Source organism: Trichechus manatus, unplaced genomic scaffold (assembly GCF_000243295.1).
Source record: "Trichechus manatus latirostris isolate Lorelei unplaced genomic scaffold, TriManLat1.0 scaffold00005, whole genome shotgun sequence".
Lineage (NCBI taxonomy): Eukaryota > Metazoa > Chordata > Mammalia > Sirenia > Trichechidae > Trichechus > Trichechus manatus.
The window spans coordinates 34,793,586-34,818,017 of record NW_004443941.1 but is presented as its reverse complement, the minus strand read 5'-3'; the positions used below and the strand labels follow the sequence as shown (position 1 = coordinate 34,818,017).

The window sequence follows — 24,432 nt, the reverse complement described above, 5'->3', positions numbered from 1 at the left end:
ATGAAGATTTGCTGACAGAAAGTTTCCCTAATATCATGAAAGATGAAAAGTGGACAATCCAAGAAGCTCAAAGACCCCCTTCAGGTTAGCTGTTTTTGTTGTTAGGTGCTGTCGAGTTAGTTCCAACTCATTAGCAACCCTATCTACTACAGAACGAAACACTGCCCGGTCCTGTGCCATCCTCACAATCGTCATGCTTGAGCCTATTGTTGCAGCCACTATGGAAATTCATCTCACTGAGGGTCTTTGTCTTTTTTGCTGACCCTCTACATTGCCAAGCATGGTGTCCTTCTCCGGGGACTGGTCCATCCTGATAACATGTCCAAAGTATGTAAGATGTAGTCTTGCCATCCTTGCTTCTCAGGAGCATTCTGGTTGTACTTCCTCCAAGACAGATTTGTTCATTCTTCTGGCAGTCTGTAGTATATTCAATATTCTTTACCAAAACCACAATTCAAAGGCATCAATTATTCTTCAGTCTTCCTTGTTCATTGTCCATCTTTCACATGCATATTAGGCAATTGAAAATACCATGGCTTGGGTCAGGTGCACCTTACTCTCCAAGGTGATATCTTTGCTTTTTAACACTTTAGAGGACTTTTGCTGCAGATTTGCCCAATGCAATGCATCCTTTGATTTCTTGACTGCTGCTTCCATGGGTATTGATTGTGGATCCAAGCAAAATGAAATCCTTGACAACTTCAATATTTTCTTGGTTTGTCATGATGTTGCTTATTGGTCCAGTTGGGAGGATTTTTGTTTTCTTTATGTTGTAGTGTAATCCGTACTGAAGGCTGTAGTCTTCAATCTTCATCAGTAACTGCTTCAAGTCCTCTTGACTTTCAGCAAACAAGGTTGTGTCATCTCCAAAATGCAAGTTGTTATTACATCTTCCTCCAGTCTTGATGTCCTTCTTTTCTTCATAGATTACAGCTTCTCGGATTATTTGCTCAGCATACAGACTGAATAGGTATGGTGAAAGGATACAACCCTGATGCACACCTTTCCTGACTTTAAACTATGCAGTATCCCCTTGTTCTGTTCGAATGACTGCTTCTTCATCTGTGTACAGGTTCCTCATGAGCACAATTAAGTGTTCTGGAATTCTCATTCTTTGCATTGTTATCCATAATTTGTTATGATCCACACAGTGGAATGCCTTTGCATAGTCAATAAAATGCAGGTAAACATCTTTCTGGTATTCTCTGCTTTCAGCCAAGATCCATCTGACATCAGCAATGATATCCCTGGTTCCACGTCCTCTGCTGAATCCAGCCTGAATTTCTGACAGTTCCCTGCTGATATACTGCTGCAGCCACTTTTGAATGATCTTCAGCACAATTTTACTTGTGTGTGATATTAATGATATTGTTCAATAATTTTCACATTTGGTTGGATCACCTTTCTTTGGAATAGGCATAAATATGGATCTCTTCCAGCTGGTTGACCAGGTAGCTGTGTTCCAAATTTCTTGGCATAGTCGCGTGAGCACTTCCAGTGCTGCACCCGTTGTTGAAACGTCTCAACTGATATTCCGCCAATTCCTGAAGCCTTGTTTTCCACCAATGCCTTCAGTGCACTTTGGACTTCTTCCTTCAGTACCATTGGTTCCTGATCATATACTACCTCCTGAAATGGTTGGATATTGACCAATTCTTTTTGGTATAATGACTGTGTATTCCTTTCATCTTCTTTTGATGCTTCCTGTGTTGTTTAATAGTTCCCCATAGAATCCTTCGGTATTGCAACTCGAGGCTTGAAATTTTTCTTCAATTCTTTCAGCTTGAGAAATGCTGAACGTGTTCTTCCCTTTTGGTTTTCTATCTTCAGCTCTTTGCAGATGTCACTATAAAACTTTATTTTGTCTTCTTGAGCTGTCCTTTGTAATCTTCTGTTCAGTTCTTTTACTACATCATTTCTTCCTTTTGCTTACCTACTCAATGTTCAAGAGCAAGTTTCAGAGTCTCTTCTGGCATCCATTTTGGTCTTTTCTTTCTTTCCTATCTTTTTAATGACTTCTTGCTTTCTTCATGTATGATGTCCTTGATGTCATTCCACAACTTGTCTGGTCTTCAGTCATTAGTGTTCAATGCATCAAATCTATTCTTGAGATAGTCTCTAAATTCAGGTGGGATATACTCAAGGTTGTACTTTGGCTCTCTTGGACTTGTTCTAATTTTCTTCAATTTCAACCTGAACTTGCATATGAGCAACTGATGGTCTGTTCCGTGGTCGGTCCCTGGCCTTGTTCTGACTGATGATATTGAGCTTTTCCATCGTCTCTTTCCACAGATGTAGTCGATTTGATTCCTGTGTATTCCATCTGGCAAGGTCCACGAGTATAGTCGCCATTTATGTTGGTGAAAAAAGGTATTTGCAATGAAGAAGTCTTTGGTCTTGCAAAATTCTATCATGCAATAAATTAATAATAAATAATAATTGATTCAATAATAGTTGGAATGTGGAATGTACGAAGTATGAATCTAGGAAAATTGGAAATCATCAGAAGTGAAACAGAATGCATACAGATTGATATCCTAGGCATTAGTGAACTGAAATGGACTGGTATTGGTCATTTTGAAGTGGACAAATATGTGATCTACTATGCCAGGAATGACAACTTGAAGAGGAATGGCGTTGCATTCATTGTCAAAAAGAACATTTCAAGATCCATCCTGAAGTACAATGCTGTCCGTGATAGGATAATATCCATACCCCTACAAGGAAGACCAGTTAATACAACTATTATTCAAATTTATGCACCAACCACTAAGGCCAAAGATGAAGAATTGAATATTTTTACCAGCTTCTGCAGTCTGAAATTGATCAAACACGCAATCAGGATGCATTGATAATTACCGGTGATTGGAATGCAAAAGTTGGCAACAAAGAAGAAGGATCGGTAGTTGGAAAATGCAGGATAGACGCCCCCCCCCCCCAAAATTACCAAGACATATCATAATCACACTCACTAAAACCAAAGACAAAGAAAAGAATCCCGAGAGCAGCTCAAGGAAAATGAAAAGTCATAAACAAAGAGGAAACAATAAGACTAAGCTCTGATCACTCAGCAGAACCCATGCAGGCAAGAAGGCAATGGAATGACACATATAAAACCTTGAAAGGAAAAAATTGCCAACCAAGAATGATATATCCTGCAAAGTACTTGCTCAAATATGATGGTAAAATTAGGACATTTCCAGATAAACAGAAATTAAGGAAATATGTAAAAACCAAACCTAACTACAAGAGTTATTAGACGGAGTCCTTTAGTTAGAGAACCAACATCAGACAACAACCTGTTTAGGACACAGGACAGCAGCAGCTAGATACCAACATAAGTAATGAACTCTCAATAATAAAACAAAACTAAAAGACTTAAAACAGGGAACCTGAGACACCAATCTGTAAATGACAACAACTTAAGAACAATAAAAGAGGGAATAAACAGTGTAGATATAGAACTTTCAAATGGAGAGGAAGTCAAGGCTATATCAAGTAATAAAACATGGGTTCAAACGTAGGAAGATAAGTGTAAATTTCAAGGTAACCACAAATAAAGTTAACAAACCTACTATCAAAATAAAGAAGAAATGCATAAAGTCTCAGTGAACAGAAAATCTACAAAAAACAAAAGAAACGAAAAAATTCACAAACAAAGGGAACTCAGCATAGGAGAGTAAGAGGAACAAAGAAAACGTCAGCACTACAAAATAACAATAAACTTACACCTATCGATAATCACACTGAACTTAAATGGCTTAAATGCACTCATAAAGAGAAAGAGAGTGACAGAATGGATAAACAACATGACCCATCAATATTCTGTCTACAAGAGACACACCTTATAAACAAAAACATAAACATATTAAAAATCAAAGAATGGGAAAATATATATCAAGAAAACAGCTACCAAAAAGGAGCGGGAGTAGCAATAGTAATCTCAGATAAAATAGACTTGAAAAAAACCCACCATAATAGAAAAGGAAGGGCATTAATGATCAAAAGGATAATTCACCATGATGACATAACCGTAATAAATATCTACCCACCCAATGACAGTGCTCCAAAGTACATAAAACAAAACTCTAACAGCACTGAAAGGAGAAATTGACAGTTGAACAATAATAGTAGGAGACTTCAACATACCACTCTCAGTAAAGGACAGAATTTCTAGAAAGAAACTCAACAATGATACAGAAGCTCTAAAGACCACAATCCACCAACTTGACCTCATAGACATATACAGAACACTCCACCCAACAGCAGCAAAGCATACATTCCTTTCTAATGCACATGGAACATTCTCCAGAATAAGCCATATTGTAGGCCATAAAAGCAAGCCTCAACAAAATGCAAAACATTGAGATAATACAAAGCATTATCTCTGATCACAACACCATAAAAGTAGAAATTAATAACAGGAAGAGTAAGGGGAAAAAAACCCATAGAAACAGAATAACACCTTGCTTAAAAACCACAGGGCAATAGAAGAAATCAAAGATGGAATCAAAACATTTCTAGAATAAAATGAGAAGGAAAATACATCATATGAAAATCTTTGGGACACAGCAAAGGCAGTGCTCAGAGGTCAATTTATAGCAATAGATGACACACATCAAAAACAAAGAAAGGGATAAAATCAAAACATTAGCTACACAACTTGAACAAACAGAAGGAGAACAGCAAAAGAAGTCCACAACCACCAGAAGAAAGGAAATAATAAAGATCAGAGCAGAAATGAAATAGAGAACATAAAAACAATAGAAAGAATCAACCAAAAAAACATTGGTTCTTTGAAAAGATCAACAAAATCTACAAACCACTGGCCAAATTGACAAAAGAAAAACAGGAGAGGAAGCAAATAACTCAAATAAGAAATGAAATGGGGGCCATAACAACAGACCCAACTGAAATAAAAAAGGACCATATGAAAAACTGTACTCCAACAAATTTGGAAATGTAGAGGAAATGGACAACTTTCTAGAAACACACTACTAAGCTAACACAAACTGAGGTAGAAAATCTGAAAAGACCCATAAGAAGAGAAGAGAAGGAAAAGATAAAAAAATAATTCTAAACAAGAGAAAGCCCTGGCCCAGATGGCTTCACTGGAGAATTCTACCAAACATTCAAAGCAGAGCTCACAAGAGTACTACTCAAACTATTTCATAACATAGAAAAGGAAGGGATACTTCTGAATTCATTCTATGAAGCTAGCATAACCCTGATAACAAAACCAGGCAAACACACCACACACACACACACACACACACACACACACAATTACAGACCAATAACTCTCATTAATATAGATGCAAAAATTCTCAACAAAATTCTAGCTAATAGAATTCAGCATCATATAAAAAAAAAAAAAACACCATGACCAAGTGAAATTCATACCAGCTATGTAAGGATAGTTCAACATTAGAAAATCAATCAGTGGAATTCACCACATAAAAAGAATAAAAGAAAAGAATCACATGATCATCTCAGTCAACCCAGAAAATATATTCAATAAAGTCCAACACCCATTCCTGATAAAAACTCTCAATAAAATAGGAATAGAATTGAAATTCCTCAACATAATAAAAGGCATCTATACAAAACCAACAACCAACATCATTCTCAATGGAAAGAAACTGAAAACATTCCCCTGAGAACAGGAACAAGATAAGGATACCCTTTATCACCACTCCTATTTAACATTGTGCTGGAAGTCCTAGCTAGAGCAATAAGGCAAGAAAAAGAAATAAAGGGCATCTGAATTGGTAAGCAAGAAGTAAACTATTCCTATTTGTAGATGGTATGATACTATATGTAGAGAACCTGAAAGATTTCACAAGAAACTAGTGGAACTAATAGAAAGATTCAGTAGAATTGCAAAATACAAGACAAACATACAAAAATCTGTTGAGTTCCCATACATCAATAAAGAGAACTACAAAGAAAAAAAAAAATCAGGGAAGCAATAATATTTATAATATCCTCCAAAAAAATAATATACTTTGGAATAGATCTAATTAGGGACATAAAAGACCTATAAAAAGAAAACTACAAAACATTACTGCAAGAAACCAAAAGAGATCTACATAAATGGAAAAACATACCATGCTCATGGGTAGGTAGACTCAACATTGTGAAAATGTCAATTCTACCCAAAGCAATCTACAAATATAGCACAATCGTGATCCAAATACCAAAAGCATTCTTTAACAAGATTGAAAAACTAATCATTAACTTTATATGGAAAGGAAAGAGGCCCTAGATAAATAAAGAATTATCGAAGAAGAAGAACAAAGTAGGAGGCCTCACACTACCTGACCCCAGAACCTACTATACAGCTACGGTAGTCAGAAGACCCTGGTACAGGTACCATGACAGACACACTGACCAAGGGAACAGAATCAAGAACCCAGATATAAATCTATCTACCTATGGTCACCTGATCTTTGACAAAGACCCAAAGTCCATTAAATGGGAAAAAGACAGTCTTTTTAACAAATGATGCTGGCAAAACTGGATGTCCATCTGTAAAAAAATGACACAGGACCCATACCTCACACCATGCACAAAAACTAATTCAAAATGAATCAAAAACCTAAATATAAAACCAAAAACTATAAAGATCATGGGAAGAAAAAATAGGTCAACACTAGGGTCCCTAATATATGGCACAAATAGGATACAAAACATAACAAACAATACACTAACACCAGAAGATAAGCTAGATAATTGCAATCTTCTAAAAATTAAACACTTATGCTCATCAAAAGACTTCAGCAAAAGAGTAAAAAGAGAACCTACAGACAGGAAAAAAATTTTAGCTATGACAAACCGGACGAAGTTCTAATCTCTAAAATCTGTAGAAAATCCAACCTCTACAGCACAAAGACAAATAATCCAATTAAAAAATGGGCAAAGGACATGAACAGACACTCCACCAAAGAAAACATTCAGGCAGCTAACAGATGTATGAGGAAATACTCGCGATCACAGCTGTTAGAGAAATGCAGATCAAAACTACAATGAGATATCATCTCACCCTGACATTACTGGCATGAATCAAAAAAACAAAGTAGCAAATGTTGGAGAGGCTGCAGGAGATGGGAACTCTTACACATTGCTGGTGGGAATGTAAAATGGTAAAACAATTTGGAAAATGATATGGCGCTTCCTGAAAAGCTGGAAATAAAAATACCACACAATCCAGCAAAGCCACTCCTAGGAATATATACTAGACAAATAAAAGCCATCACTCAAATGGACATATGCACACAATGTTCATTGCAGCATTATTCACAATAGCAAAAGGATGGAAATAACCTAAGTGTCCATCAAGAGATGAATGGATAAACAAACTATGGTGCATATACACAATGAAATACTACCCAATGATAAAGAACAATGATGAATCTTTGAAACATCTTACAGCATGGATGAATCCAGAGGGCATTATTTCTGAGTAAAATAAGTCAATCATAAAAGGACAAGTACTGTATGAAACCACTATTATAAAATGTCATGAAAAGGTTTACACACAGAAAGAAACAATATTTGATGGTTATGATGCGGTGGAGGAGTGGGAAGGGAAAAACACTAACTAGACAGTAGGTAAGTGGTAACTTTGGTGAAGGGTAAAACAGTACACAATATCGGGGAAGTTAGCACAACTAGACCAAGGAAAAGTCATGGAAACTTCATAGACACATTCAGACTCCCTGAGGGACCAAGTTATAGGGCTAAGGCTGGGGACCATGGTCTCAGGGGACATCTAGCTCAGTTGGCATAGCATAGTTTATAAAGAAAATTTTCTACATCCTACTTTGGTGAGTAGTGTCTGGGGTCTTAAAAGCTTGTGAGTGACCATCTATGATACATCTTCTGGTTCCACCCCATCTGGAGCAAGGGAGAATGAAGAAAACCAAAGACACAAGGGAAGATTAGTCCAAGGGACTAAAGGACCACAAGTACCACAGCCTCCACCAGACTGAGTCCAGCTCAACTAGATGGTGCCCGGCTACCACCACTTACTGCTCTGACAGGGATCACAATAGAGGGTCCAGAAGAAAAATGTACAACAAAATTCTAACTCACAAAAAAAGTCTAGACTTATAGGTCTGAGACAGACTGGAGAAACTCAGAGAGTATGGCCCCTGGACACCCTTTTAACTTCATACTGAAGTCACTCCTGAGGTTCACCCTTCAGCCAAAGATTAGACAGTTCCATAAAACAAATAGCACACTTAGTTCAATCGGGTATATGAGACTAAGTGTGTACACCAGTCAAGCGGCAAGAACAAGAAGGCAGGATGGGACAGGAAAGCTGGTCGAATGGAAATGAGCAATACAAACTTGAAAACAGGAGAATGTTGACATATCATGGAGTTGGCAACCCATGTCACAAAACAATATGTGTATTATTTGTTTAATGAGAAACTAGTTTGTATAGTAAACTATCACCCAAAGTACAATTTAAAAAAACATTTTTTATAGGACCTTTCAAGACTTATGGTGAAGTACGAAGCTGTCAGTAATAGGATAATATCCATAGGCCTACAAGGAAGACTAGTTAACACGACTATTATTCAGATTTATGCAACAACCACTAAGGCAAAAATTGAGGAAATTGAAGATTTTTACCAACTTCTGCAGTCTGAAATTGATCAAACATGCAATCAAGATGCATTGATAACTACTGGTGACTGAAATGAGAACGTTAGAAACAAAGAAAAAGGATCTGTAGTTGGAGAATGTGGCCTGAATGATAGAAATGACACCGGTGATCGCATGATAGAATTTGGCAAGACCAATGACTTATTCACTGCAAATATCTTTTTTCAACAACATTAACAGTGACTATACTTGTGCTCCTCACTGGATGGAAAATACAGGAGTCAAATCGACTACATCTGTAGAAAGAGATGATGAAAAAGCTCAATATCATCAGTCACAACAAGGCCAGGGGCCGACTGTGGAACAGACCATCAATTGCTCATATGCAAGTTCAAGTTGAAGCTGAAAAAAATTAAAACAAGTCCACGTGAGCCGAAGTACAACCTTGAGTATATCTCACCTGAATTTGGTGACCATCTGAAGAAAAGATTTGATGCATTTAACACTCATGACTGAAGACCAGATAAGTTGTGGGATGACATCAAAGACATAATACATAAAGAAAGCAAAAGGTCATTAAAAATACAGGAAAGACTTCACCTGAAGTACAATTTTAAAAAAAAAAAAAAGCAAAGATGTCACTTTAAGGACTAAGGTGTGCCTAACCCAAGCCATGGTGTTTTCAATTGCCTCATATGTATGAAAAAGCTGAACAATGAATAAGGAAGATCAAAGAAAGATTGATCCCTTGAATTATGAAGAATACTGAATATACCATGGACTACCAGAAGAAGGAACAAATCTGTTTTGGAAGAAGTACAGCCAGAAGGCTCATTAGAAGCAACGATGGCAAGACTTCATCTCACATACTTTGGACATGTTATCAGGAGGGGTCAATCCCTGGAGAATGATATTATTCTTGGTAAAGTAGAGGGCCAGCAAAAAAGAGAAAGACCATCAATGAAATGGACTGACACAGTGGTTGCAACAATGGGCTCAAGCATAACAACAATTGTGAGGCTGGCACAGGACCAGGCAGTGTTTCGTTCCATTGTACATGGGTCGCTATGAGTTGGAACCGACTCAACAGCACCTAACAACAACAGAGGATACAAATGTGAGTATATTTAGCAGAGTTCTGTAGCCGAAAAAAACTTCAAACCTGGATTACAAATCATGATATGACTCCAGGGGCCCACTAGGGTAAGAGCGCTCTGTGGGCTTATTGACTATATACCATCTGTATGAGTCCTCACATTAATACTGGATATGTGTAAGTCACAGGTTCTGTTAAATAAACATATTAATCTAACTTTGTGGTTAAAAAGAAAAAAAATACAGGAAAGAAAGAAGAGACCAAAATGAAAGTCAGAAGAACCTCTGAAGCATGATCTTGAAAGTAGAGTGGCTAAAGCGAATGGCAGGAATGATGAAGTAAAAGAGCTGAACAGAAGATTTTAAAGAGTGGTTCGAGAAGACAAGTGTTATAATGAAATATACAAACACCTGGAGTTAGAAAACCAAAAGGGAAGAACAAGCTAGACATTTCTAAGCTGAGAGAACTGAAGAAAAAATTCAAGCCTCGAAGTGCAACATCAAAGGATTCTATGGCAAAATACTGAATGATGCAGGAATCATCAAAAGATGTAAGGAATACACAAGAGTCACTGTACCAAAAAGAATTGGCCGAGGTTCAACCATGTCGGATGGAAGCATAAGATCAAGAAGCTATGGTACTGGAGGAAAAAGTCCAAACTGCACTGAAAGCATTGGTGAGAAAAAACGCTCCAGGAATTGACGGAATACCAATTGAGACGTGTCAACAAATGGATGCAGTGCTGGAAGCACTCACACATCTATGCCAAAAAATTTGGAATACAGCTACCAGGCCAATTCACTGGAAGAGAATCCACATTTGTGCCCATTCCAAAGAAAGGTGATCCAACAGAATGCGGAAATTATGGAACAATTTCATTAATGTCACACAAGTAAAATTTTGCTGAAGATCATTCAAAAATGGCTGCAGAAGTACATTGACAAGGAACTGCCAGGAATTCAACCAGATTCAGAAGAGGACGTGGAACAATGGATATTATTGCTGATTTCAGATGAATCTTGACTGAAAGCAGAAAATACCAGAAAGATGTTTACCTGCGTTTTATTGACTTTGCAAAGGCATTCGACTGTGTGGATCATAACAAATTATGGATAACATTGCAAAGAATGAGAATTCCAGAACACTTAATTGTGCTCATGAGGAACCAGTACACAGATCAAGAGGCAGTCGTGTGTCAGGGTTATATCCTTTCACCATACCTATTCAATCTGTATGCTCAGCAAATAATCTGAGAAGATGGACTATATGAAAAACAGAGGGGCATTAGGATTGCAGGAAGACTCACTAACAACTTTCCATATGCAAATGACACAAACTTGTTTCCTGAAAGCAAAGAGAAATTGAAACACTTACTGTTGAAGATCAAAGACTCCAGCCTTCAGTATGGATTACATCTCAACATAAAGAAACAAAAATCCTCACAACTGGACCAATAAGCAACATGATGATAAATGGGGAAAAGACTGAAGTTGTCAAGGGTTTCATTTTGCTTGGATCCACCATCAACGCCCATGGAAGCAGCAGTCAAGAAATCAAACGACCTATTGCACTGGGCAAATGTACTGCAAAAGACCTCTTTAAAGTGTTGAAAAACAAAGATGTCATTTTGAGGACTAAGGTTTGCCTGAACCAAGCCATGTTATTTTCAATTACCTCATATTCATGCAAAAGCTGATCAATGAATAAGGAAGACAGAAGAAGAATTGATGCTTTTGAATTATGGTGTGAGCAAAGAATATTGAATATACCATGGACTGCCAGAAGAAGGAACAAATCTGTCTTGGAAGAAGTACGGTCAGAGTGCTCCGTGGAAGAGAGGCTGGCGAGACTTTGTCTCACGTACTTTGGTCTTGTTATCAGGAGTGACCATTCCTAGAAGAAGGACATCATTCTTGGTAAGGTAGAGAGTCAGTGAAAACGAGGAAGTCCCCTGAATAGATGGATTGACAAAGTGGCTGCAAAAATGGGCAGGACTGGGCAGTGTTTCGTTCTGTTGTACAGGGGTTAGCTATGAGTCAGAACTGACTCAACAGTAGCTAACAACAACAACAACAATAATAAAAAATAATGCTTTGCTTATTTGAGGCCTCTTTCCTTTCCATAAAAAGTTAGTGATTGGTTTTGCCATCTCAATAAAGAATACTGTTGGTATTTGGCTCAGGATTGCTCACTCTGGATCCTGCAGCTGGCTCCTGTTCATCTGAACTCTGGTTGGGACTTGAGCTAGCAGATTACCTGCCACCTTACCTCCCTATCTTGGGACTTGTTGGTCTTCGCAGCCTGTGAGCAAAAGCCCTCTTGTCTGACCTGCCTATCCTGGGTTCTCCAGACTCTTTGGCTATGTGAATCAGGAGAGGCCTCCAGCCCTACCCATGAACTTGGAACGTTCCAGCCTCTACAACTGTGTGAGCCATTTCCTTGATATAAATCTCTCTATATATATATTTATATGCTTTACTGGTTTTGCTTCTCTAGAGAACCCAGCCTAACCATGATCGTGATATGTTTTTCCATTTATGTGGATCCCTTTTGTTTTCTTGCAATAGTGTTTTGTAATTTTCTTTGTATAGGTCTTTTACGTCCCTGGTTAGATTTATTCCTATTTTATCTTTGTAGGGACTATTATAAATGGTTTTTTTTTTTATGATTTCCTTTTTGAAGTTCTCTTTGTTGGTGTATAGGAATCCAACTGATTTTTGTATATTGATTTTGTATCCTGCTACTCTGCTGAATCTCTCTATCAGTTCCAGAAATTTCTTGTGGAATCTTTGGTGATCTCTATGTATAGTACCATATCATCTACAAATAGGGGTAGTGTGGTGTAACGGATTGCTTTTGTGTGGCCTTTCTAGCTATGGTCTTGTAATTCCCACCCAAGTGATTGGGCAGTACTGTGTGATAGGGTAATTGGGGCCCAACAAAAGGATTGATCAGTTTTGCCATCCTGCTGCATTTGAAGTGAGCCATCCAAGAGGCAGGAAAGAGAATCCTACTGCCACCAAGCAAGAACAGCCAGAAGCCAGAAGAGGCTGCATAGGCCCAGCTCACTATTATTTACTCCCCATTGCTAACCACCACATTGTCTCATGATCTTGTCTTTCCCTCCAGTTCCCGTGTCTACAAAAGGTTTAAGATTAACCAGTGTTCCTCCTTGAAGGGTGGAAAACAAGTGATAATGATCTAAGGATGAAAAACCGAACAAAGCACTCGTCTTGTGACAAGAAAACCCGGATGTTGCCAGATAACCCCCAAGAATACCAGTAAAAGATTAACTCATCTAAGACATGACCACTTCAATGGGGAACTAACACAAACTTCTAGGACCCATAATTCTGTCCCTATAAAAGCCTTCAGCCAATCCCCAGTGGAGGAGATGGGTTTTTTTGAAGGAATCTATTCCCCTCTGTCTCCTATATATTGATATATGATAAACCTCTTGCTGCTCACCTCACCCCTGTCTCAGAATTGGCTATTGCAGCAGGAGGCTCCGATCCATGTTATTGTGGTAACAAATTTGGTGGCCCATACAGGGAGCTTCAGCTGCTTGAGACCAGCTGCCCGAGGGCAGGGCCTGGGGCTGATCAACAGCTCTCTCAACAAGCGGCCATGAGAGGTTCCATTTGCCTCTGGGGAGACTATCGGCCAGACCTGGGTCTGGCACGGCACAGCTGTTCCCCAGCTGCGCCAAAAGAGGTGGGTGAAAGAAAAGTAAGACCTGCACAGGAAGGATCCCAAGGTGAGTCCGCAACTCCTCTCCCTGTTGCACTCAGCGCCGGGGTGGATAGGGCAGGCCCGAGGTTCCCGGAGCGGGACCTGAGCCCTTGGTTTCTGGGGTGAGAGCTGCCCCAGATGACCGTCCCCATGAGTAGAGTCACAAGAAGGGACTCCTGGTGACTCTAGAGTCGTGGTTCTGGGCGTGTGAGTGCTTGTAAGTGTGTCTTGGAGGTTGAGATTCTCTAAGATCACCTCTGTTGGCAGGCAGGGCCATCTGAGAGGTTGAAGGGGTCAAGATCACCTCCGTTAGCTTGTGGGATTTCTCGTGAGTGTGCCTGGGAGGTTGAGATTCTCTAAGATCACTTCTGTTGGCAGACAGAGCTGTCTGAGAGGTTGAAGGGGTCGAGATCACCTCTGTCAGCTTGTGGGATTTATTCATTTACTGTGGTTTTGTGTCTGTCCTGTCCATTTATTTACTGTGGTTCTGTGTCTTGTCCATTGTCTATGTGTAACTAGTATTATACCATCTACTTGGGTGCCCTGATTTGGTTGTTAAGACAAAGCTTCAGAAAGAAGGAAACCAAAAGCTTGAACCTTATTGCCTAGCATCTTTGATAAATGAGACTGGATTTCCACCCCCTGCTACTGATTCACTGGTTTGGGGTTCATTTTAAAAACACTATAAACTGAGTATACTAGAAGTAACTTAGAATTTCAGTGACCACTTTGGGAAAATGAGCTTTCATTTGTGTTGTCCGCTTTTTCCTTTAGGAAAACTTTGCTTAATGCTTAGGTTTTGTCAAAAGGTCTAATATTCCAAATCTGACCGGGGATGTAGAAGACCTACACAAAGAAAACTACAAAACACTACTGCATGAAACCCAAAGGGATCCACATAAATGGAAAAACATATCATGCTCTTGGATAGGTAGACTCAACATTGTGAAAATGACAATTCTACCCAAAGCAATTTACAAATACAACACAATCCCGGTGTCTCCAAAATGGGTCTTTGGCTTACGGCAGGATTTTTCAGCTTGACTTGTTTTGTAGGAAAAAATGGGACAAAGTTCCCTATATTCAAGCTTTCATGTCACTCTATCAAACTTTAAATCCCTCTAACCAGGTTCTTTTCCAGGGAAAGCTGAAGGTAAAAGTACTTCCTGAATCCTCACCAGAGAGTCCCCTTTTAGAAGGAATAGCCCTGATCACTGCTTCGACTCCCACCGCCATATAGGGAGAATGGCAGAATCCCCCACAGAAAGGACCGAGCCTGATTTTAGTCCAGCCAGCTTGAGAGGAACTGAAGAAGGAAGGGAATTGGGAAGTAAGAGTCCGACTTCATCGGGTATGGTCTCCCCACCTACACACACCCGTCAGGGTACTGTTTTCGGTAAGGGTACTGCCGGGGCTCTGGCAGGGCAATTTCCTCTGAGAAACATTCCAGCCGAAAGAGGAACAATGTTACATACTCCTTCCTCTACTCCGACTCGTATAATTGGAAGAATCACAATCCTTCTTATTGGAGTAACCCAAATAAGATGGCAGAGTTGTTTCTTTTCATTTTCTACAGATCCTGCCTGAAAACGCATTTGCCTTGCAGGCGACATTGTTGCAAGAAAAAATAGTAACACTTAGTGGCATTCCTTTCCATATTCAACAAAAGATGAATCCAGAGGTCTGGACATAAGAAAGGCCTGGGTTAGCCAAGTCAGCTTCACTGGTTGAAATTACTTTAAAACCCGGAGCAGCTATTATAAATCAGAGGCAATATCCCCTCCGCAAGGAAGCTTTAGAAGGGATCGCACCATTGGTGCATTGATACATAAAAACTGGACTTTTAAAATTTTGCCAGTTTCTGTACAACACCCATATCTAACTGGTGTTGAAACCAGGGACAAGAGAATTTCGGTCTGTTCAAGACCTAAGGAAAATCAACCAAATAGTAGAGGACATTCATCCGACTGTGCCAACACATATACCGTCTTGGTTACTATATCCAGTCAATGTGCTTGGTTTTCAGTACTGGGCTTGAAAGATGCCTTCTTTTGTATTCCTCTACACCCTGAGTCTCAGCCTCTATTTGCCATTGAATGGACTGATATTAAGACAGAGAATTGCTGTGGGGGTGTTAACTCAGACCCTGGGCAGCCAGGTGACTGGTGGCCTACTTTTCAAAACAGCTGGACAAAGTGGCCCGGGGATGTCCCCTTTGTCTTCGAGACGTGGCTACAACATGTGATCTGTTACAGAAAGCTGAGAAATTCACCCTTGGACCAATGGTAACAGTAAACACACCACATATAGTTTTGCCTCTTTTGGAACAAAGGGGGTTTTTGGCTCATGGCAGGACGGATGGGAAAATATCAGGCAATCTTGTTAGACAACTCAGACATGGTTCTGAAGGCTGTCTCCTCCCTCAATCTTGCCACATTGCTGCCTGTTTCTGAAGATGCCCCCATACGTGACTTCCTAGAGATAATTGAAGAAGTTTATTCTAGCAGACCAGATCTCTCAGATGTTCCCTTGACTGACCCAGAGCTAGAAATGTATACAGATGGCAATAGCTTTCTATATGAAAGATGCCACAAGGCAGGATATGCGGTGGTAACATGAACTGAGGTTTTGGAGGCAGCTCCACTTCCTGCCGGCACTTCAGCTCAAAAGGCTGAACTCATAGTCCTTGAGTGGGCCCTGTGACTAGGAATAGGAAAACACACAACTGTGTATACTATTAATAAATATGCCCATCTCATCCTTCACTCACACGATGCCTTGTAGAAAGAAACGGGACTTCTGACATCTGCCAACAAAGAAATAAAACAAGTACCAGAAATCCTAGAACCCCTGAAGGCAATCAATGATCCCCTTCAGGTGACAGTGGTATAATGCCTCGGACACCTGGAAATTTTAAATATCTGCTGTTTTTTTGTGGACACCTACTCAGGGTGGGTGGAGGCTTTCCTTTGTCGAACCGAATGAGCCTAAGAAGTGACCAAGGCATTACTCAAAGAAATCATACCCATTTTGATCTTCCAATCCCAGTACAGAGTGACAACAAGAGAATTTTTTATGGCAACAGTCACCCAAGAAGTCAATAAGGTTTTAGATATAAATTGGAAATTACACTCAGCCTGGAGAACACAATTGACTAGAAAGACCAAAAAGATGAACCATACTCTGAAAAAGTCCTTGACAAAACTTTGCCAGGAGACAAGCTCCATTTAGATATAAGCTCTCGCCATTGCCCTGCTCAGAATCCGGGTAGCCCCTCAAAGAGGGTTCAAGTTGAGCCCTTACAAATTAATATATGGGAGACCATTCTTGAAAAAGTTGACTTTCTGCCACCTTGGTGATGACCGAGGTAGAGAAAAGAGACTGGGTCCGTTCTCTGAGAGCTGTCATAAACACTGTTAATCAGTATGCTTTTTCTTGTTTGTCTTTTCCTTCTGACACTCCCCTCCACAGGTTCCAACGCAGAGACTGGAGATCAGGTCCTGTTGAAAACCTGGAAGAATCAGCCTCCAGAAGATCAACTGGCCCCTCAGTGGGAGGGAACTTTTGAAGTTCTCCTGACCACCCACTCGTCTCTAAAATTAACAGGAGTTGCCACATGCGTGCATTACTCAAGAGTAAAAGCAGCCCCGCCAGAAGAAGAGAAAGAAGCAGAAGACAGAGAACCACCATACTCTTGTACTCCAATTCGGAGCCTCAAGTGCAAGTTCAAGAAGCTTACAGTACAATAATTTTGACCTTGTTTCCCTCTATCTTTCTATTTTTCCAGGAGACCTGGACAGAAAAGGTGCTGGTGATCCTATAGGCAAAGGGGACACTGACCCTGCAAGCTGGGGACACTCTGACCCTCCCCTGTGTAGTCTCAACCCTAAATCCAGTAGGTCCAGTTAAGTGGGCCATAGAAAAGCCCAAAAGAGGAGCCTTAAGAGTAGCGATTATTCTAGTTTGTTTTTGTGTTCCCTGTTTTATGAGACTATTAACAAAAGGAACTACAAATACTCCTAAGGCTAGAAATATTTTTACCCTGGTAAGTTGGGACACTCCTTTTTCAAACTCTGAGGACAAATGTCATCTAATTCACCAATATGCAGCCAATTTCCACTCTAATTCACCCCCCACATATGGCCCCTAGTTGATACCGGGAGGTTTCTCACCCCAGCGATACTTCTAACCAGCAGGAAGTAGCCAGAAAAGAAGCGATGCCCTGTTTCCCAAGATTGAGAAACTTCCAGTAAAAGGGGGGATTGGAAGAGGCTGCATAGGCCCAGCTCACTATTATTTACTCCCCATTGCTAACCGTCTCATGATTTTGTCTTTCCCTCCGGTTCCAGTGTCCACAAAAGTTTAAGATTAACCGATGTTCCTCCTTGAAGGGTGGAAAACAAGTGATAATGATCTAAGGATGAAAAACCGAAAAAAGCACCCATCTTGTAACAAGAAAATCAGGATGTCGCCAGATAACCCCCAAGAATACTAACAAAAGATTAACTCATCTGAGAAATGGCCACCTCAAGGGGGAACTAATACAAACTTCTAGGATCCATAATCCCGTCCCTATACAAACCTTCAGCCGATCCCCAGTGGGGGAGACGGTTTTTCTTTTCTTTTTTTTTTTTGGGGGGGAGGAATCTATTCCCTTCTGTCTTCTATATATCGATATATAATAAACCTCTTGCTGCTCACCTCACCCCTGTCTCAGAATTGGTTATTGTGGCAGGCGGCTCCAATCGGCGTTATTGCAGTAACAGAAGAACGTCCTTTTTGGACCTGGGATCCCTGCGCTGAGAAGCTCCTGGAAGCAGGAGACTGAGAGAATGGGAAGATATGAGTGGGGAGATACTTAAGATGTGGAGAAGAGAAGATGAAACTGGAATGTTTTAAAAGGGTTATGTGTTTAAGATTAAGTGTTTAATTGAGTGTACTATGGATATTGAATGTTTCTCTTACCTAGTGTTGTAAAGCAGAGTGAGCTGTAACCCTGAAGACAGTGAGAACCAGGAGAGACCTGGCAGTAGAGACCTGGCAGCAGGAGATGGTGAGGTGGACTTCCCAGCCCACAGAGAGAGAAAGCTGAGTGCCTTTGGGCAGAGGCTGAGGGCCAGGGAGAAGTGTGCCTGTGAGCACAGAGGTGAAGAGTCTGTCCTGATGGAAGAACTATATCCTGAGTGTTCCTTAGCCTGAATTGTAACTGTTACTTCCCTAACAAACCCCATAATTGCGAGTATGGTTTGTGAATTCTGTGTGGCCATTGCAATGAATAACTGAATCCAGCAGAAAAGCAGAGAGTGCCGTGGGAGGGATGGCTGATGTCAGAATCAGTAAAGATTGTGGAGAGAGGAGGCATATCTGACCTCCATCTCATAGGAATCAGCCTTGGGCTATTGATCTTGATTCTCCTTCCCTCCTTGTGAAGTGAGAGGAGTTCAGACACTGTCCCTATGCCATTTTTACAGCTGGCATCAGAAGCAGGATTTGTTGCAATGTCTCCAGGGTCACAAGAGCCTGGGACTTCGTAAAAGAAAGAACAAAGGGGCTTGGGAAGTGAAACTTTTGATTCTTAGATGGTTATTTTGGTTGTTCCTGTTTGTGATGGCTGAAGGGAAAGTTATGCTGCAGATGAGGGGAGAAAAGCCCCACCTTGTGTGGCATGGGGCAAAAGCCTGGCCAGATAAGCAGAATGATTGATAGGGGCCAGGGTCTACTGGGTCCACCCTGCCAGAGGCCCAAGGCCATATGCATATAAGTGGGAAGACAGTTAAGGTGTGGAGAAGAGAAGACGAAACTAGAATGTTTTTAAAAGGGTTATGTATTTAGGATTATGTGTTTAATTGAATGTACTATGGATGTTGAATATTTCTCCTACCTAGTGTTGTCAAGCAGACAAATGTATGGTATGGTACAAATCTAATGTATGGTAGAAATGAATATTAGGTATTATAGATTACAGAGAACATGTACTCCACCTTCAGCCAATACTTGATTGGATACGCTAAAAGGGAAACTGTGATTTGCCTGAGGGAAACACAGCCTGTTTGAATGCAGTAGCGCTGTGTATAGAGTGGGCTTAGGTAAAAAACCTGAGCCCCACCCAGATTTTACATTTGAAAAGACATGAAGAACCACCCAGAACTGTTGAGAGAACAGAAGGTTTGCACCTGAGGGCAAGACCTGCAGAAGGAAAAAGAAAATGACTGTTCTGTGTTTTGAATTCAGCGCTCATCTGATGGAACCCCCTTCCAGGACTAAAAGTTAAAGGAAGCCGGCATGTAAACAGCTTGGTCTGCTCGCTTGTGGTGACCACCTGGGTCCACTCATGAGTGGAAGTGGGGGAAGTGCAGCAATGAAGAGACGGGCTGAGTTTAGACATGTTCCACTGGCACCATTGACCTAGGCCACAGGGGCTAGGGATGAGAAAGAGAGGAAGGGCTGGCTGGTCAGAAGTAAAGGGAGTTGTGCGTAGACTCTTAAGTTTATGAGTGGAACCCATCGACGTAGCCCAAGAGAGCTAGGGATGAGAGAGTGTGAAGGGGCTGTCTGAAGTGCTGGGAGGTGTGTGTGAACTCTCAAGCCTAAGGGTGCTACCCATTATGACCTAGCTTTGATGGCTAGGAATGAGCCGATCGAATGAAGAGGAAGATGTTTGACACCGTAACCTGGTGTAGATTGCTGCAATTTGGTGGCTTGCTCTGGGCTGGACTTTACTTATGGATGTAGATGCTCGAAGTTCCAACCAGAACAGAAGATTCTTTAAGACCAAGTAACATGCTTGTCTCCTCAGAGTACTGGTTTAATAGGGACGGGCAATTTAAACATTGGCTATCTAAAAGGGGAGCACATAAGGGCATGGAGTGACTGGCTTATAAGCTTTCATAGGTGTGCTTATATGAAATGAAGGAGACAAGGGAGGATCACCACTGAATAGATTCCTCTTTTCCTGAGGAAGAGAGGGTGGGGGAGATGTTGATAGGATTATATGATTCATTTGTGAGTGTTGATTGTTAACAGGGTAAATTGTGATTATAAAAACTAATTGTAGAAGTCGTAAGTGTGACAGAGTAGACTAAGAGGGAGGTACTGATGGACTGGAGTACTGTGGCCAAACCTAAAGTCCTTTAAAGATTTTGCTACGCTGATACCTTGTGAGGCTCACAGCAAGGGAATAATCTTCTCTCAGTTAAATTTTATTAGATACCAGGAAGGGTGAAGTTGAGATAACTTTTGGGGAAGCTGAACAGATCAGATGGAAACCTGCAGCAGACCTGAATGGCTGGTACCTGAGTAACCTCACCCTGAGGACTCTGCCCTACTGCAGGACTAATTACTAATGATAGTTTTGGACTGGTAAAATGATTGGGATGGGGAAGTTATCCTCCAAGTTTAAAAGAACTATGGCTAGAAAAGCCATGTGGTGGCCTGTGGTGTGATGGATTGCTTTTGTGTGGCCTTTCTAGCCATGGTCTTGTAACTCCCACCCAAGAGATTGGGTAGGGTTGTGTGATTGGGTAATTGTGGCCCACCAAAAGGGTTGGTCAGTTTTGCCATCCTGCTGCATTTGAAATGAGCCATCATAGAGGCAGGAAAGAGAATCCTACCACCACCAAGGAAGAATAGCCAGAAGCCAGGACATCCTTTTTGGACCCCAGATCTCTGTGCTGAGAAGCTCCTGGAAGAAGGAGACCAAGAGAGAGAGTGAGCTGTAACCCAGAAGATGGTGAGAAATGGTGGCAAGAGAGACCCAGCAGGAGAGACCTGGCAGCAGAGATCCAATAACAGCAGACAGTGTGGTGGGCTTCCTGGCCCACAGAGAAAGCTGAGTGACTTTGGGCAGAGGCTGAGGGCCAGGTAGAGGTGTGCCTGCAATCACGGTAGGGAAGAGGCTGTCCTGATGGAAGAGCTGTATCCCGAGTGTTCCTTAGCCTGAATTTTAACTGTTACTTCCCTAATAAACCCCATAATCATGAGTATGGTCTATGGGTTCTGTGTGGCCATTGCAATGAATAATCGAACCCAGCAGAAACGCAGACAGTGCCATGGGACGGATGGTTGGTGTCAGAATTAGTAAAGATGGTGGAGAAAGGAGGTATATCTGTCCTCTACCTCATAGGAATCAGCCTTATGCTGTTGATCTTGATTCTCCTTCTGTCTCTTAAAGTGAGAGGAAGTCAGACACCACCCCCATGCCATTTTTACTGATAGTTTTACTTCTTCCTTGCCTATTTGGGTGCCCTTTATTTCTTTTTCTTGCCTTATTGCTCTAGGTAGGACTTCCAGCACAATGTTAAATAGGAGTGGTGATAAAAGGCATCCTTGTCTTGTTCCCATTCTTAAGGACAGTGTTTTCAGTAATTTCCATTCTATTCCTATTTTATCGAGAGTTTTATCAGGAATCGGTGTTGGACTTTATCAAATGCCTTTTCTGTGTCAATTGAGATGACCATGTGATTCTTTTGTTCTATTTATGTGGTGGATTATGTTGATTGATTTTCTGATGTTGAACCGTCCTTGCATACCTAGTATGAATCCCATTTGGTCGTGGTGTATTATTATTATTTTTATATGATGCTGAATTCTATTGGTTACAATTTTGTTAAGAATTTTTACATCTAGGGGCGAGGCAGAAACCCTGGTGGCCTAATGGTTAAGAGTTTGGCGGCTAACCAAAAGTTCAGCAGTTCGAATCCAGCAGGCGCTCCTTGGGAACCCTATGGGGCAGTTCTACTCTGTCCTATAGGGTCACTATGAGTCGGAATCGACTCGAAGGCAACGGGTTTTTTAGGGGCGAGGACAAGATGGTAGAATAGTCAGATGCTTCCTGTGGTCTCTCTTTCTACAAAGACACAAAAAAACAAGAAAATCAGTTATATATGGCAATCTAGGAGCCCTGAAAATCAAAGACAGTTGAGGCGTTGGACTGAGTGGCAGAGGGAGGGAGACATAAGTCAGAAGCAGTGAGGATTTGCTAGATCTGACCTGGCTGACACCCTGCAGGCTGGAACAGCTGGCGCATAAGGGCTGAAGCAAGCAGTAGCACTCAGGACACGTTTTCCACGTTGGGAGAATTTGCACAAGCCTCCGGAGCCAGGTGGATGTGGCGCTGGATCTGTGAAAGCTAAGTGCAAGCATCTAACCTACCGCATGGGATCAAAATAACACTTCCCCTCTGGGAAGTGCCTCTCTTCCCCTTCCCCAGCTGCTCCCCACTCTGCTCTGGTCCCAGTCTGGCTTTAGTGATTGCTGTGCCCCCTGAGCTGGAAGTGGCACCCGTCGCATGTTCCTGAGCCAACTCCTAGCTTTGGAGGGAGAAAAAATAAACAAATGAACAAATTGGAAAAACGAATCTGCCAGCTCCCTTAAGCTGGGACCTCAGGGAAGGCACTATCCATTTGACTACACACAGGCATAAGGTGTCCATGGACTGCGAATGCCCTTCACCTCTGCCTGGACCTGTGTGGGTCCATTTCAACAGCATAGGCTCTCATTAGCATAGTACAACAAGGTATATACCTGAAGCCTATTTTCAACAGCAACAGCTAATGAGCAGTGGCAGGTATGTGACATTTGACATCTCCTCACCCATTAAGCAGGGTTCTCATCTACTTACGTTAGGGGCCTGAGGACTGGTGGCTGCACTCACTCCACCTAGCCACCCATGACAGGGGTCTGAGAATAAATGGTACTTCCCAGTCCTTACAGTCAACAGCATTGGTTACTCAAAGCATGGCTGCAAAACCCACCCATCTATGCACTCCAGGGAACAGGGATATGCCTTCCACCCAGGCACTCAGGGGCAGCCATCAGCTCCCTACCTTGCTCAGCACATAACCGCCCACTGCAGCCAGAAACCTGTGATGGCTCCAATCACTCTGTGTAGTCCTGCCTATCTAGGACTGTAGGTGAGAGCCTGTACCACACACTCAGTGACTGATGACCTAGACACCTGAGCTGAATTCACACAAGAAAAGTAAATGAACTCCTGGGCTCACCTGCCTACTAACAGCTCTAACCACCTGGTGACAGGACGTGAGAGCTCCAAAGACGCCAAGAATCAAAGTGGCTCACACAAGCCTATTTGGGCAAGAAGTTATGACACGGGAAGCAAACATAAAATAAATAAATATAATACCTTATTGATAACTCAGAGACAACAGCAATATCAAATCACATAAAGAGGCAGACCACGCTGGCTTCAGCAAGTGACCAAAACAAAGAACCAGGAAACCTCCTGGAGGAAGATAAGATCTTGCAATTACCAGAGGTAGAATTCAAAAGATTAATATACAGAGCTCTTGAAGATATCAGGAAAGAGATCATGCAAAACGCAGACCAAGCCAAGGAACACACAGACAAAGCAATAGAGGAATTCATGAAAGCAATGCAAGATCAGAACGACAAATTTAACAGGCTAATAGAAACCACTGGGAGATAGCAAAGAGAAATACAAAAGATTAACAATAAAATTTCAGAATTAGACAACTCAATAGAAAGTCATAGAAGCAAAATTGAGGCAATGGAAATCAGAATTGGTGAGAGTGATGATAAAGCACTTGACACCAATTTATTTGAGGAAAAATCAGATAAAGAAATTTTTTAAAATGAAGAAAACCTAAGAATTATATGGGACTCTATCAAGAGGAATAACCTACAAGTGATTGGAGTACCAGAACAAGGGGGATAACAGAAAATACAGAGAGAATTGTTGAAGATTTGTTGGCAGAAAACTTCCCAGATATTATGAAAGATGAGAAGATATCTATCCAAGATGCTCATCGAACCCCATGTAAGGTAGATTCAAAAAGAAAGTCACCAAGACATATTATAATCAAACTTGCCAAAACCAAAGATAAAGAGAGAATTTTAAGAGTGGCTAGGGATAAACAAAAAGTCATCTACAAAGGAGAGTCAATAAGACTAAGCTCAGACTACTCAGCAGAAACCATGCAGGCAAGAAGTCAATGGGATGGCATACATAA

At 41.1% G+C, this 24,432-nt stretch overlaps 1 protein-coding gene across 7 annotated transcripts in view; it reads right to left on the bottom strand.

The window, feature by feature from the left end:
- NLRC4 (NLR family CARD domain containing 4) overlaps positions 1-24,432 on the bottom strand; it is a 152,353-nt gene that overhangs the window by 42,642 nt on the left and 85,279 nt on the right. The window contains exon 9 of one of the 7 annotated variants that reach the window (XM_023736331.1): positions 22,149-22,289. The exons of the other annotated variants lie outside the window; for them this stretch is intronic. Coding sequence (XP_023592099.1) covers positions 22,264-22,289 — 26 coding nt within the window. The 3' untranslated portion in view covers positions 22,149-22,263. Of the gene's footprint in view, positions 1-22,148; positions 22,290-24,432 lie in introns of those variants that run through there. 7 annotated transcript variants of the gene reach the window in all.